The sequence below is a fragment of the Hylobates moloch genome, unplaced genomic scaffold, assembly GCF_009828535.3.
Source record: "Hylobates moloch isolate HMO894 unplaced genomic scaffold, HMol_V3 SCAFFOLD_13, whole genome shotgun sequence".
Lineage (NCBI taxonomy): Eukaryota > Metazoa > Chordata > Mammalia > Primates > Hylobatidae > Hylobates > Hylobates moloch.
This window is the reverse complement of record NW_026652288.1, coordinates 51,519,146-51,533,449: the sequence shown is the minus strand read 5'-3', so window position 1 is coordinate 51,533,449 and position 14,304 is coordinate 51,519,146. Positions and strand designations below refer to the sequence as shown.

At 51.2% G+C, this 14,304-nt stretch overlaps 1 protein-coding gene across 1 annotated transcript; it reads left to right on the top strand.

Moving 5' to 3' along the window:
• The first annotated feature begins 9,395 nt into the window (after positions 1-9,395).
• Positions 9,396-10,215, top strand: LOC131380974 (sperm mitochondrial-associated cysteine-rich protein). The gene has a single exon (XM_058426475.1). It carries the CDS (start codon positions 9,419-9,421, stop codon positions 9,932-9,934), a length of 516 nt encoding a protein of 171 aa, XP_058282458.1. The 5' UTR covers positions 9,396-9,418; the 3' UTR covers positions 9,935-10,215.
• Positions 10,216-14,304: the final 4,089 nt, after the last annotated feature.

Below are 14,304 nucleotides of genomic sequence, written 5' to 3'. Positions count from 1 at the left end.
TATTTTCTTTCTTTTTCTCCCTCCCCACCCCCCCCACCACCTCCCTCCCTGCCCAACTCCCTCCTCCCCCTCCCGCCCTCGCTCCTCCCCCCCCTGCCTGCCCCTGCCCGGCTCCCTCCTCTGTGCCCTGGGGCTGGGGGGCGGAGGGATGGGTGGGCGGGAGGGCGACTGGGCGGGGCGGCCCAGGACGCCTGGGTCTCTGCCCCTCCCATTTGCTAGGCTTCCGTGACTGCATCCTCTGGGAGGCCGGGCACGGCTGGCAGAGGAGGTCAGTGTCCTGGCCCCGTGATGCCAACCCTCTCTGGCACTTTTCTCCTTTCTGCCTTTTGGGGGGACTAGTTGAGTTGTCTGTGGCCAGGCTGTGACTCTTCCGAGACCAGTCTCTGGCGCCTCCCCAGGGTAGGCAATGGGGCGGTACCCACTCCCTCCCAGTGCTGGAGTGGCCGGGCAGGAGTATGCCAGATCTAGAATAGATGCTCCTGCCCTTACTCTTTGCTCAGCCTTCACCTGCAGATCCAAGTAGCCTTTCCCTCTAGCCCACCTCAGTCCTTTGGTCCCAGGAGCAAACTGGTTGACTAGTGGCTGTTGCTGGGGGTGCTGAGGCCAGAGCTCACAGACATCTTGCCTGTCATCTTGCCTGGAGTAAGCTCCAGGAGTTAGGGCGCCTGGGTCCCTGGCTGCCAGTTGTCCCCACCTTTAGGCCTGGATTTGGAAGGGGAGAGGCTGGAGAGGAGGGCAGGAGGAACTGTGGCTGGGAGTGGGAGGAGCCTTGGGCTGGGTGTGAGAGAGAAAGCCCAGGCAGAGCTGGTGTGTGTCTGCCCTAGCCAGCACCAGCCTGCCTGCCTGCCTGCCTGCCTGGTAGATGTGCTATGAATGCTGTTGACTCCGGGTGTGTGTGTGTGTGCACGTGTGTGTGTGTGTGTGTGTGTGTGTGTCTGTGCACGCGCATGTGCATGCCAGTGCCGAGAGTCAGTGTCTGTGTCTGATGGGGGCATTCTCTGCTTCTACATGGACAGACTCTCAACCCTAGAGTGAGAACCCAGTGGTTTCACTCTCCATTCTACTGACGACAGAGGGAGAGAAAAGAATGGGTCTGCAGTCCAAGCTCTGTGCATGGATCCCAAACACTCCCATGGGGACTGGAGTTGGGAGGGAGAAAGAGGAGAAGGGGAGAGTCTGAGCTAGGCTGGTAGGCTGGACAGACATACCCAAAGTACCTTCCCCAGCAATGCTCACAGGGTGGCCAGGACCTGGGACGCAGACTCCTGGGTCACGTCACATTTTCCATACTGGAATTACTTGGCTTTGTCCTTGCTCCCCCCGGGGGCCAGGTGTCCTCCTTCCTGGGAAAGGCTGCTTTTGGTAGCCAAAGTCAGGTGAAGGAGAGGGGGGAATGAAGAGGCATGCCGTGGTTATCTCAGGAGAACGGGAGACTGCAATGGGGGTGCAGACGAGCCCTCCCTTTCACTCCAGGGATAGGAAGAGCTAGGAATAGGTACTCCAGGGTCCCGTCCCCAGGTGGCCTAGCTGCTGTTGACTTTGCTTGGTTACCCTGGGAGCAGCTCTCAGCAGTGTGGGAGGGGCGGGTGTCAGGGAGTTGGACCCAGGCGTCCAGGCTGGGGTGGGATGGCGCCCCGCCTGTGTGGCAGGGATCCTGCCAAGAGGCTGCAAAGTTAACCCCTCCTGTCCTGCCCTAGTGGTGGCTGGCGGGAGGAGGGCGGGCCCAGTTGTGGTTTGGGAATGTGGCCCTAATTTCCCCCTCCCCCTTCCAGCACATCTGTACTTGGTTTACAGTGAATGAGCCTCCTGTCCTCATGAACCAGGCAAGGGCACCACTCCCTCCCTGGCCGGGCATTCTGACACAGAACCAGGCACCACCCATGACACTCTCCTCTCCCTGCTGAGTATCGTCTCTCTGAACTCTTCCCTTCTCCTTCTGTAGAGGGGCTTAGGGTTGGTCCCAAAGATCAACAGCTGGAGCTCTGAGACAGTGCATCTAGGTAGCAAATGGGGCCAGGGAAGCCTAAATCGGGGGACAAAACACTTGGGGTAGCCTCTGAAGACAGAGGGAGTCAGAATTCCAACTGTCTCTACCCTCCCTTTGTCTTGGTTTGTCTGTCTGTCTGCCCAGGTCTTTGTCTCTAGTGGGCGTTTGTCTATCCATCCGTCTTGGTAACTATAGCTCCTCCCTTCTGGCGGCCTCCTCGTCCCCAGCCGAGGACAGCAGCCAAGCAGTGATGCCCAGGAAGACCCGCCCTATGCCGGCTCCTCCCCTTGGGATTGCCACTGCTTCCACCCCCGCCCCCTCTACCGCCCCTCCCCAGGACCCAGTGACTAGGGTCTGTTCACTGCAGCAGTTTGGAAGTCAAACCTAACAGAAACAGCAGATTGGGGGACAGGGAAGAGGGGCATTGTGAGGGCTTCAGATTCTTCTCCCCACCCTCCACTCCCCAGCTTGCAACAGCGCCAGCTTTCTGTCCAGAGATTCCAGGAGGAGGCTTGGGAAGAGGGCTTCCCACTCTGGAAACTGGTGGAGGTGGCTCCCCTCATTCCTCTTTCCCTTGGGTCATCCCTATTTCTAGGCTTTGCTCTGTTTGTGGCTGCTCCACTTTGTCACCCTGGCAACTTGGAGAAATGATATCTTGGGGGCCCTAGGACCAGGCTTTGTTTGCTCCCCTCATCCCAGAGCAAAGACCAAAAGGAGAGATTATGAGGAGAGGAAAAGAATGCAGATATCTGTCCCACCTGTCCTGAAAGTCATGGGGAAATGACTTATTCAGTGTCCTGATGCTGGGGTGGGGGCGCACAGTGGTGAGGATGAAAATTGCCCCACCCTAATTTTCACCCTCACCCCCTCCCAACCCTCCAGCATCAGGACACTGAATAGGTCATTTCCCCATGCCCAAATCTGGTGGTGTGGGGGATGTCCTATGCCATGCTCAGAGGTATCTGGCAGATGACTATGGGAGGTGGTGGGGGAGCTGTGTTGCAGCCCCCAAGGACATCATTAAGGCATGGAAGTGCTATCAGGGCTTGGAGACCAGGGCACCCAGGGAGAGCGTGATGAAAACATGTTTTGTACAACACGTGTCCTCTCTTTTCCCTTCCTCCTCTCCCACCTCCTCCCCCTAGGCAGGCTCTGTGCCAGTGCTGGTGCCAGCCCTGCCTCTGGTGCTTGCTCCACTCCATCCCTTGTACCAGGCCTATGCTGCTGCTTGCCAGCTCGTTGACTCTCCTGGTGAGTGAGTTTTTGTGTGGAAGGTCCTTACCAGCCCCAGTGCTGCCCGGATCCCCACATAGAATAAGGACTTAATTTTGAAGCTCAGGATTTTAGGATTAGCCTAAACAGCTCTGGGAATTTCTTCCCTGAACAGGCACCATGCATTAATTCAACAAATCTTTATTAGGCATCCACTATGTGATAAGCACTGTGCTAGGTTCTGGGAATACCCAGGTATGGTCTCTGGCAGGTTCACAGTTGGATGGAGTCAGATGTTAACCAAATAATCCACAAAACTGCAACTAGAATAATCAGTGTGGAGAGGCATGAGGTACCATGAGAATGGAGCAGAGGAGTATTCTTCCCCTGCCAAGGAGATCAGGTAAGTCTTCGGAGAAAAAAACCAGAGGAGATTAGAGAGAAGGAAGGGCAGCGAAATATATGTGCTGCTCAAGAGTATGTGCAAAGAATTGAGTATGTGCAGAATTGAGGTTCTGGCCCTCAGCCAGTCTGCTCCCCCTGCCCCCCAAAAAAGAGGGGCCTTCCATTCCTGTGACATGCTTGGATTTCAATATGCCAAAAGGGAGGGATGGTAAGTACCTCCTTGTGGTCATAGCAGGATGCTGAGATACCTGAATGCATTCATTTCCTCCAGAAAGGGAAACAGAGACAGAGAGGGAAGACAACTCACAGGCTGAGACTTGAGATTATACTATGGAAAACAAGGCCCCATGCTGGCAAATCCTCCAGGGTGAGGGATTCCTGCATTTGCCCAGCTGGAGCCTCACCAGACAGAAAGCCTTCTCCTCTGAGCCTGCTCTACCATGCCCCTACTCCTCTGATCGAGCCCTGACCTGTCCCACTCCCTGAAGCTAGCATGTCTGCCTCCACAGTTGCCTGGAGTGTGTGTGAGGTGAGTGCTACAGGTGTCTGCCAGCCAGTGTGTGGGTGGATGTAGCTGTCTGTTTTGCACAGAATCTCCATCAAGGGGATATGGGGTTCTCGCTCCTCTGTCCACTGGAGAGCTTCCAGTTCCTCCTACCCAGATACCAAAGTTCCAAGTTTCTTCCTTTTGAAAAGGAATTGGGGGCCCTTTGAAAGATGGAGTAGGTCTCTTTGTGGCTGTGCCTCCTCTAGAGCCAGGAAAGAGGTCATGGAACCAATGGAGTTAAGTCCCAGCCCTGCTCTGACCCACTTTCCTCCCTCTGCCCACATCCCCTGGGGCCAGAGTGTTGGGTGAGGCCAGACTGGCACCCCCACACCCACACCTGGGACTTCCCCTGGATGGAAACTCCCAGAACCCAGGCATCCTGCTTCCCCTGCCAACTCCCACCAACTGCCTGGGTTCTATTCAGCTTCAGTTAGATCTCCCTGTCTGCCAGCCTTTGACCAAACTACATTTCTGCTCCAGCCCACCCTTTGGTGTCTGGCTGCCCCTTCTGGTGGACTCCTTTGAAGAAAAGATGTGGAGCTGGGGGGAGGGGGCTGTGGAGAAGCCATCTTTTATTGAGGCACCTACTATGTGCCACGTATTGTGCTAGACGTGTACATTATCTCATCCCCACTTAACAGAGCAGGGAGTAAGAACTGGAGAGGTTAAGTGACTTGCTCAATATCACACAGCTAGGAAGTGGCAGAGCTAAGATGGGAACCCAGATCTTGGTGGTCCTGAGCTCTCTTCACTACAGCAGCGTTCCTCCACTTCTCTTGCAGCTGCCCACCTCTCTATGGGATGAGAGACTTGAGAAATTCAATTTAATCCAATTCAGCAAACATTGAGTATCTGTTATGTGCCAGGTACTGACAGGTACCAGAAATAAAGAGATCACTGTCCTCGAGGTCTGGTGAGAAAGACGAGCATTTGGAAGTGCTCTAACATCAGCATAATGATCTGAACAAGGTGGCATGGAGCTGAGAAAGAAGCGGTACTTTTATTTCCTCCTTCTGTACAGAGTATATAAATATATTATGAACAGTATACAGAATAAATGGAATAAAGTCAATACCTACTTCATTGCCATCCAGGTCAAAAAACGGAGTATTTCCTATACTTCAGAAGTTCCCCATGCATCCCTTTCACAATTCCCTCAGTCTCCTAAAAAGGAACTACCATCCTGACGTTTGTAATAATCGTAAACACAGAAATTACTTGTTTTTCTTTATAGTTTTAGCACCTGTGTCTGCCTTCATAAACAATACTGCTCAACTTTGCCTGTTTTTGAAGTTTCTATAAATGGAATGATACTCTATTACTTTTTGCTTCCTACTTATTTTGTTCAACATGTGAGATACATCCAAGTTGTTACATATAGCTCTCTTCCTATTATTGCATAGTATTCATTGCATGGATAGAACACAAGTTAATTTTTTCATTCTCCTGTTGGTGAATGTTTGAGTTGTTTTTAGTTTGGACTGTTATAAACAATGTAGCCATGAACATTCTTATACACGTTTCCCAGTACACAGATGCAGGAGTTTTTCTAGGATATAGAACTAAGAGTCAAACTGTATATACAGGTTCAATTTTATCAGATAGCACCAAATAGATTTCCAAAGTGGCTGTATCAATTATATAAGAAGCAGAACATTTTTTTCCTTTTCTCTCTCTTTTTTTTTTTTTCCTTTTAGAGAGAGTCTTACTCTGTCGCCAGGGCTGGAGTGCAGTGGTGTGATCTCGGCTCACTGCAACCTCCGCCTCCTGGGTTCAAGCGATTCTACTGCCTCAGCCTCCCAAGCAGCTGGGATTACAGGTGCCCGCCACTACGCCCAGTTAATTTTTTGTATTTTTAGTAGAGACAGGGTTTCACCATGTTGGCCAGGCTGGTCTCAAACTCCTGACCTCGTGATTCGCCCAGCTTTGCCTCCCAAAGTGCTGGGATTACAGGCATGAGCCACCGTGCCCGGACTTTTTTCTTTTTCTTTTTTGTGAGACAGAGTCTTGCTCTTGTCGCCCAGGCTGGAGTGCAATGGTGCCATCTCAGCTCACTGCAAGCTCTGCCTCCCGGGTTCAAGTGATTCGGCCTCAGCCTCCTGAGTAGCTGGGATTACAGGTGCCTGCCACCATGCCTAGCTAATTTTTGTATTTTTAGTAGAGACGGGGGTTTCACCATGTTGGCCAGGCTAGTCTCGAACTCCTGACCTCAGGTGATTTAACCGTAACCGACTCAGCCTCCCAAAGTGCTGGGATTATAGGCATGAGCCACCGCGCCCGGCCAAGAAGCAGAACATTCTTTTATTTATTTATTTATTTATTTATTTTTGAGACGGAGTCTCACTCTTGTCGCCCAGGCTGGAGTGCAGTGGTGCAATCTCAGCTCACTGCAACCTCTGCCTCCCGAATTCAAGCGATTCTCCTGCCTCAGCCTCCTGAGTAGCTGGGATCACAGGCGCCCACCACCACACCCAGCAAATTTGTTTTTGTACTTTTAGTAGAGACGGGATTTTGCCATGTTGACCAGGCTGGTCTCACACTCCTGACCTCAGGTGATCCGCCCACCTCAGCCTCCCAAAGCGCTGGGATTACAGGTGTGAGCCACCACGCCTGGCCAAAGCAGAATATTCTAACCAGGAGCAAGCTCAGGGCCAAGAAGACCCACACAATTCCTAAAACCCTCAGAGGTTTTGTATTTATCTTATTTATTTTTATGTTTTATTATTTATTTATTTTCGAGACAGAGTCTCACTTTGTCACCCACGCAGGAGTGCAGAGGTCCAAACACAGCTCACTGCAGCCTTGACCTCCCAGACTCAAGTGATCCTCCTGCTTGAGCCCCCAAAGTAGCTGGGACTACAAGTGTGCGCCATCACGCCCAACTAATTTTTTGTATTTTTTGTAGAGACGGGGGTTTTGCCATGTTGGCCAGGCTGGTTTTGAACTTCTGAGCTCAACCTATCTGCTCACCTTAGCCTCCCAAAGCACTAGGATTACAACCTTGAGCCACCATGCCGGCCTTTATTTTTAGTTTTAGTATTATCATTATCATTATTTTTTTTTTTTTTTTTTTTTTTTGAGACAGAGTTTCGCTCTGTCGCCCAGGCTGGAGTGCAGTGGCACGATCTTGGCTCACTGCAACCTCCGCCCCCTGGGTTCACACCATTCTCCTGCCTCAGCCTCCCTAGTAGCTGGGACTACAGGAGCCCACCGCCACGCCCAGCTAATTTTTTTGTATTTTTAGTAGAGACGGGGTTTCACCGTGTTAGCCAGGATGGTCTCGATCTCCTGACCTTGTGATCCGCCCGCCTCGGCCTCCCAAAGTGCTGGGATTACAGGCATGAGCCACCGTGCCCTGCCTAGTTTTATTATTTTTTGAGACACGGTCTTGCTCTGTGCTCCAGGCTGGAGCGCAGTGATGTGATCTCGGCTCACTGCAGCCTCCGCCTCTTGCCTCGGCCTGCCGAGTAGCTGGGATTACAGGCTCATGCCACCAAGTCGGATAATTTTTTAAATTTTTTGTAGAGAATGCAGTCTCACTATATTGCCCAAGCTAGTCTTGAGCTTCTGGGCTCAGGCAATCTTCCCCTCAGCCTCCCAAAATGCTGGGATTACAGGCGGGAGCCACCTCGCCCGGCTGGTTTTCCCTTTTTACTTGGAATAAGATCCAAGTCCCTGCCATGGCTCACAAGACCCTGCCTGGTAGGACCTCTGCCTTACTCTCTGACCTGTGCCACTATGACTTTCCTCTTTGCTCCTGGCACTTGCTGTCCCCAGTCTCTGGAATGTTCTCCCACTAGATAGTTCCATGGCTTGCTCTCACTTCTTTCAGGTCTTTGCTCAGTGACACCTTCCCTGACCACCGAATTTTGGATTGCCATCTCCAGCCTTCCTTATTCCTTTCTCAGCTTTATTTTTCTCCATAGCCCAGCCACTCAGGTTCCATTCAGTCTCGGTCAGCTCTGCCTCCTCTGCCAGGGTTTGACAGACTGCCTCTCCCCCAAAGCCCTTAAGGGTGGTCATATCTGACTGGGGGCTGGTCTAACTGTCACTTCTGATGGAGTCACCTCTCCGAGTCACTTTTTATCACATCACCCTGGGATAAGAATAGCCTTTCTCATGCTCTGAAATTAGCTTAGTTATGTGTTTACCTGTTTGCTTTTTGTCCCCACCCCACTCCACCTCACCCCTCACTTTTATGGAAACTCCATAAGAGAGGAAACTTAGCTATCTTGTCCACTGCCAAGGCCAATGCCTGATGCATACTAGGTCTCAAATAATAGTTGACCAGGCTGGTTGTCAGTCTCCCAGAGACAGCTGGGCACCCCCCACACTCACACCTGGGACTTGCTCTCTCTGGAAATTCCTGGAACCCAGGCATCCCACCTCCTCTGCCAGCTCCCAACTACATCCCAGACTCCATCTCTCAGAGCCCTCCTGTGGCCACTGCTATTGCCTGCTGCTGCTTCCCTGAGTCCCCTGTGGGAGCTGTTTGGGGGCCCTGAAGCAGCAGCTCTGGAGGTTAGTGTTGGAGAGACTCAGGCATCAGGGGCCTAGAACTCAAGAAATATTTTGTTTGTTTGTTTTTTGGGGTTTTTTGAGACCAAGTTTCGCTCTTGTTGCCTAGGCTGGAGTACAATGGCGTGATCTCAGCTCACTGCAACCTCCACCTCCTGGGTTCAAGCGATTCTCCTGCCTCAGCATCCTGAGTGGCTGGGATTACAGGCATGTGCCACCATGCCCGCCCAGTTTTGTATTTTTAGTAGAGACGGGGTTTCTCTATGTTGGTCAGGCTGGTCTCGATCTCCTGACCTCAGGTGATCTGCCCACCTCAGCCTCCCGAAGTGCTGGGATTACAGACATGAGCCACCGTGCCTGGCCAAGAAATGCCTTTTGATTGAGTAAAGGAGAAGACTTCAGTGATGACAGGGCCTTGCCAGGTGAAGAAGGGAGCAGGGGCACTCAGAGCAGAAGGACCAGTGTGAACAAAGGACTGGAGGCCTGGGAGTACATGTCATATTTGAAGAACGTGTTCTGATCTGGTGCTGTTGGAGGATTTTCAGGGGAGAGGGGTAGTAGGAGAGCTTTGCCCGCCTGGAAGGGGAGGGCTGGAAGAGGAGGGCTGGATGTGGAGGGCTGAGCTCCCAGCAGGATCAGCAAGGCTCAGCATGTCTTAGGTTTAATCCTGCCCCCCACCGTCCGCCCCTCCTACTCCATCCCTGTCCTCCCCTTCACCCAGCCCCCAGCCTGGCCACAGCTGCAGCTGAATGGACTTCTCTCTGGGCCTACGCTTGGGGCCTAGGAACAAGAAGCCTGCCCACCAAGAGCCTCCTGCCCGCTCCAGGCATGGTCCACCTGCTGCCTCTCCTTGTCTGTCCTGTCCCCCCTCTGCCTGTGCCTTCCCCTGCCATGGCTGTCCCCCACTCCCCTGCTCCTGCACTGCCTGTCCCTCTAGTGCAGCTCCCTGCCCCGCTTGTCCCAGCCTCCCGGGCCCACCCTGCACCTGCTCTTGCCCCCGCTGCCCTGCCTGTCCTCCCTTGACTTGTCCCCATAACTCCTGTGTCTCATGCTCCGGTCCACCCTTGACCTGCTGCCACCCCTCACCCTGCCAGGTTTACCCTTGCTCCATGAGCCGAGCTGCCTGTTTGAGCTCCCGTTTAGGCTGCAGTGATAGCTGTAGCTGTGGCCAAGGGGCTGCCTGGGGGCTTCCAGTTTCCCTTGGCTGCTGTAGCTGCTGCTTCAGGGGACAACGCACTTCTCGGGGGCGCTGTCTGATAATTTAGGTGGACTGTTGCCCACCAGGAGACTGCCAGTTTCCTGGAGCACTTCCATACTGCTGCCCTGGCAAGGAGGCAGGAGCTGGGTGGAGTGGGAGAGGGATCAGCTGGACCCCTCCCTCAAGCAGGTAGAGGCAGCTGGCTTTCCCCAGTCCTGGGGAGGTGGCAGGGGGAATCTGCTTTGAAGTTAGTTTCTGGGTGTGCTCCTGCTGGTTCCAGAACCTCTTCCTCTGCAACCTCTGGAATGGAAAGTGTTCTTCTCAGAGCCTCCCCCACGGCCCCTGAAGGTGAGCAAGTTTGTTATTTCTTCCCCTCCACTGAGCCTCCCCTGGAGTCTCCCCTGCAGTTCACATGAATAAATGGACTCTTCCTCTAGAGGAGCTGGAGGATACTGGTCCAGAGGCCACTTCTCCCTCTGACCTACACTCAAGATTGACCCAAGATTCTCTGAATCCCTGACCTCTCACCTTGAGTCAGGCAGAGAGGGTCAGTGGCTTTTGGACCAGAAGAAGAGGCTGAGTGGAAGATATTCGGTTCCTCCCTCCACTTGGAAATCCTTGGCATCCTTTGTGGTCCTTTGTTTCTAGCCAGGAACCCTCTGCCTGGATGTCTTGTCTTTCAAATCTCTGAGAGCTCACTCAGCCTCATGACCTCAATCTTGCAGCAGTGATCCCATCTGTGACATCCAGGCTCATCTGGCATGGGGATGAGGGAGGCTGGGAACCCTGGACTCAGGCTCCTAAGGATGGCATCCACACATAGCTAGCTGTAAGTCTCCAAGGATGCCATCCACACATAGCTAGCTGTAAGTCTCCTGTCCCCAGGGGTGGGACTGGGAGATGAGACAAGCCACCAAGAGATAGCTGAGAGCCAGGCTCGGTGGCTCATGCCTGTAATCCCAGCATTTTGGGAGGCTGAGGCGAGTGGATCGCCTGAGGTCAGGAGTTCGATACCAGCCTGGCCAACATAGTGAAACCCCGTCTCTACTAAAAATACAAAAAATTAGCTGGGCATGGTGGCGTGTAATTCCAGCTACTAGGGAGGCTGAGGCAGGAAAATCGCTTGAACCCGGGAAATGGAGGTTGCAGTGAGCCAAGACCGCGCCATTGCACTCCAGCTTGGGCAGCAAGAGCTAAACGCTGTCTCAAAAAAAAAAAAAAAAAAAAAAAAAGAGATAGCTGGAAGTGGGAGATTCTGGTATCTGCCTGGGACGAGCTCCTAGGCTGAAAGCCCCTCAGCATCACTCCACGTCTCTCCAGTTTTCTGGCTCCTGTACTAATCTGTTTCAAGCTTCTTTTTCTTAGCTGCCTTCTCTAGGACTCCTTTCGTTCTTGCCTTTATAGCTGTTTGTTTTTCCTTCTGTCTTTCTACCTCACTCTCTCCATTTCTGTTTCCTCCTCACTCTCTGTCACTGGGACATTTTGCCTTCACCTAATTGTATCACCACATCTGTTTTCCCCACTCTCTATCCCTCTATTACTCTATCTAATTTGAAATCAATTTAACATATGTCTTCAGCACCATAGGAAAGGTTAAAAAAATTAGCATATATGTTTTTCTTCCCCCTTCTCTGTCTCAATCCTCGTCTTCATGCCCATTTTCTTCCTTGGTCTTTCCTTTTCCCTCATATCTCTCTGCTTTTCTGTCCTGTTCTGCTTCTGGTGCATTTCATTCTCTTTGGTTTTTGTTGTTAGTTTTTTGTTGTTGTTTGTTTTTTTGAGACAGGGCTCGCTCTATCGCCCAGGCTGGAATGCAGTGGTGTAATCAGAGCTCACTGAAGTTTCTAACTCCCAGGCTCAAGCGATCCGGGACTACAGGCATGCACCACCACTCCTGGATAATTTTTTTTTAATTATTGTAGAGACAGGGTCTCACTATGTTACCCAGGCTGGTCTCAAACCCCTGGCCTCAAGCAATCCTCCCACCTCAGCCTCCCAAAGTGCTAGGATCACAGGTGTGAGCCACTGCACCTGGCCACATTTCATTCTTGATCTGTTCCATTTCTATTTCCCTTTCTTTGTCTCTCTTTCTGTCTTCTATGTCTAGCTGCTTTTTCACTTCCTATCTCTCTTTCTGCCTCTCCATATCTGGTTTGCTTTTGTGCTGTCCCATCCCCCCATCTCCCTATCTATCTGGGTCCTGCACAACAGAGCACACCATGCCTGTCTCATGTCTTTGTCATTGCTGCCCAAGAGCCAGAACACTGAGCTCTCCACCAGTGCCTGTCACGGAAACACAGTCCATGCCCTGGAGTGAGCCAGAGGTAGACATGTCTACCAGAATAGCCCCTCCTTTCCCCACTCACTATCCAGGCTATTCATTCCTGCTCAGCTTTAAGCCCAAGCCTCTTTTCTTTCTTTTTTAATGATGCTTCTCCCAAATTCTTATTCTGGAAGTTGGCAATTAAAAAACAAAAAGAAATGGCTGGGTGCAGTGGCTCATGCCTGTAATCCCAGCACTTTAGGAGGCTGAAGTGGGTGGATCACTTGAGGTCAGGAGTTCAAGACCAGCCTGGCCAACATGGTGAAACCCCATCTCTATTAAAAATACACAAATTAGTTGTGGCGTGTGGCTGTAATTCCAGCTACTTGGGAGGCTGAGGCAGGAGAATCACTTGAACCCAGGAGGCAGAGGCTGCAGTGAGCTGAGATCACACCACTGCACTCCAGCCTGGGCAACAAAGCGAGACTCCGTATCAAGAAAAAGAAAAAAAAAAAAGAATTAAGCACTTATGCTGCCTGCATGTATAAACTATATTTCAGGATAGCCAAATAGCTCTAATTGGTGAAGACAACTTCTTATTTACAGAATAATTCCAGCTAATGTGGAAGGAATATGGAATTAGAAAAATCACCATTTTGTAACTCCTAATGAAGTAACTGATCAAAGCAAGACTCGTCTAATGGATGAAACCAAAGATGATGGGTGATGGAGGACTTTACAATGGGAAATTGAGCTGCCACAACCTAACCCCATGGATGAATCTTAGCTTCACTAAAAGTGACACAACCAGGCACTGTGTACCTCCTGATGTGATGCAATCTGAAGCACTCATCACCACAAAGAAACAAACAAACAAACAAAATTGAACATAAACCTAATCAAACCTCTAGTGCTGACTTCCATTTAACAAGAAATACAGGGAATGGAGGAACAAATAAAATGACACAATAAGGAAGCAGGTAAACAACCCCAGAATTTGGAACATTCTAAAGGAAATCTGACCCCATTTCTTCAACTAGTGAATGGCTGGGGGAAAAAAATGAGAAGGACTTAAGAAGACAACTATTACATGGAACACATGGACCTTGTTTGGTTCCTAATTTGGACAACTCAACTGTAAAGACAGTTGGAGACATGTAATTATGGACTGGGTATTTATGATAACAAGGAAGCAGTGCTAATTTTGTTAGATATATAAATGGCTCTTGGGTTATAGAAGAGAAGGTCATTATTTCCTAGAGATGTATGCTGAAGTATGGAGTGAAGTGACCTATTTAATTTTAAATATTTCAGCAGAGATAAAAGGACAGAAAGGAGCCAGGTTCAGTGGCTCATGCCTGTAATCCCAGCACTTTGGGAGGCCAAGGCGAGTGGATCATGAGGTCAGGAGTTCAAGACCAGCCTGGCCAACGTGGTGAAATCCCATCTCTACTAAAAATACAAAAATTAGCTGGGTGTGGAGGTGCACGCCTGTAATCTCAGCTACTCGGGAGGCTGAGGCAAGAGAATCGCTTGAATCCGGGAGGCGGAGGTTGCAGTGAGCCAAGATCGCGCCATTGCACTCCAGCCTGGGCAACAGGGCAAGACTCCATCTCAAAAAAAGAAAAAAGGAAAAAAGGACAGAAAGAAAGGAGTGACAATAATCGGTAATTGTTGAATTAAGAATATGGAAGTTCTGGGCCGGGTGCGGTGGCTCACGCCTGTAATCCCAGCACTTTGGGAGGCTGAGGCGGGTGGATCACAAGGTCAAGGCTAACACGGTGAAACCCTGTCTCTACTAAAAATACAAAAAATTAGCCAGGCATGCCGGGCGCGGTGGCTCACGCTTGTAATCCCAGCACTTTGGGAGGCCGAGGCGGGCAGATCATGAGGTCAGGAGATCGAGACCACGGTGAAACCCCGTCTCTACTGAAAATGCAAAAAATTAGCCGGGCGTGGTGGAAATGCAAAAAATTAGCCAGGCGTGGTGGCGGGCGCCTGTAGTCCCAGCTACTCAGAGAGGCTGAGGCAGGAGAATGGCGTGAACCCGGGAGGCGGAGCTTGCAGTGAGCCGAGATCGCGCCACTGCACTTCAGCCTGGGTAACCGAGCAAGACTGTGTCTCAAAAAAAAAAAAAAAAAGAACATGTAAGTTCTGGCCGGGTGCGATGGCTC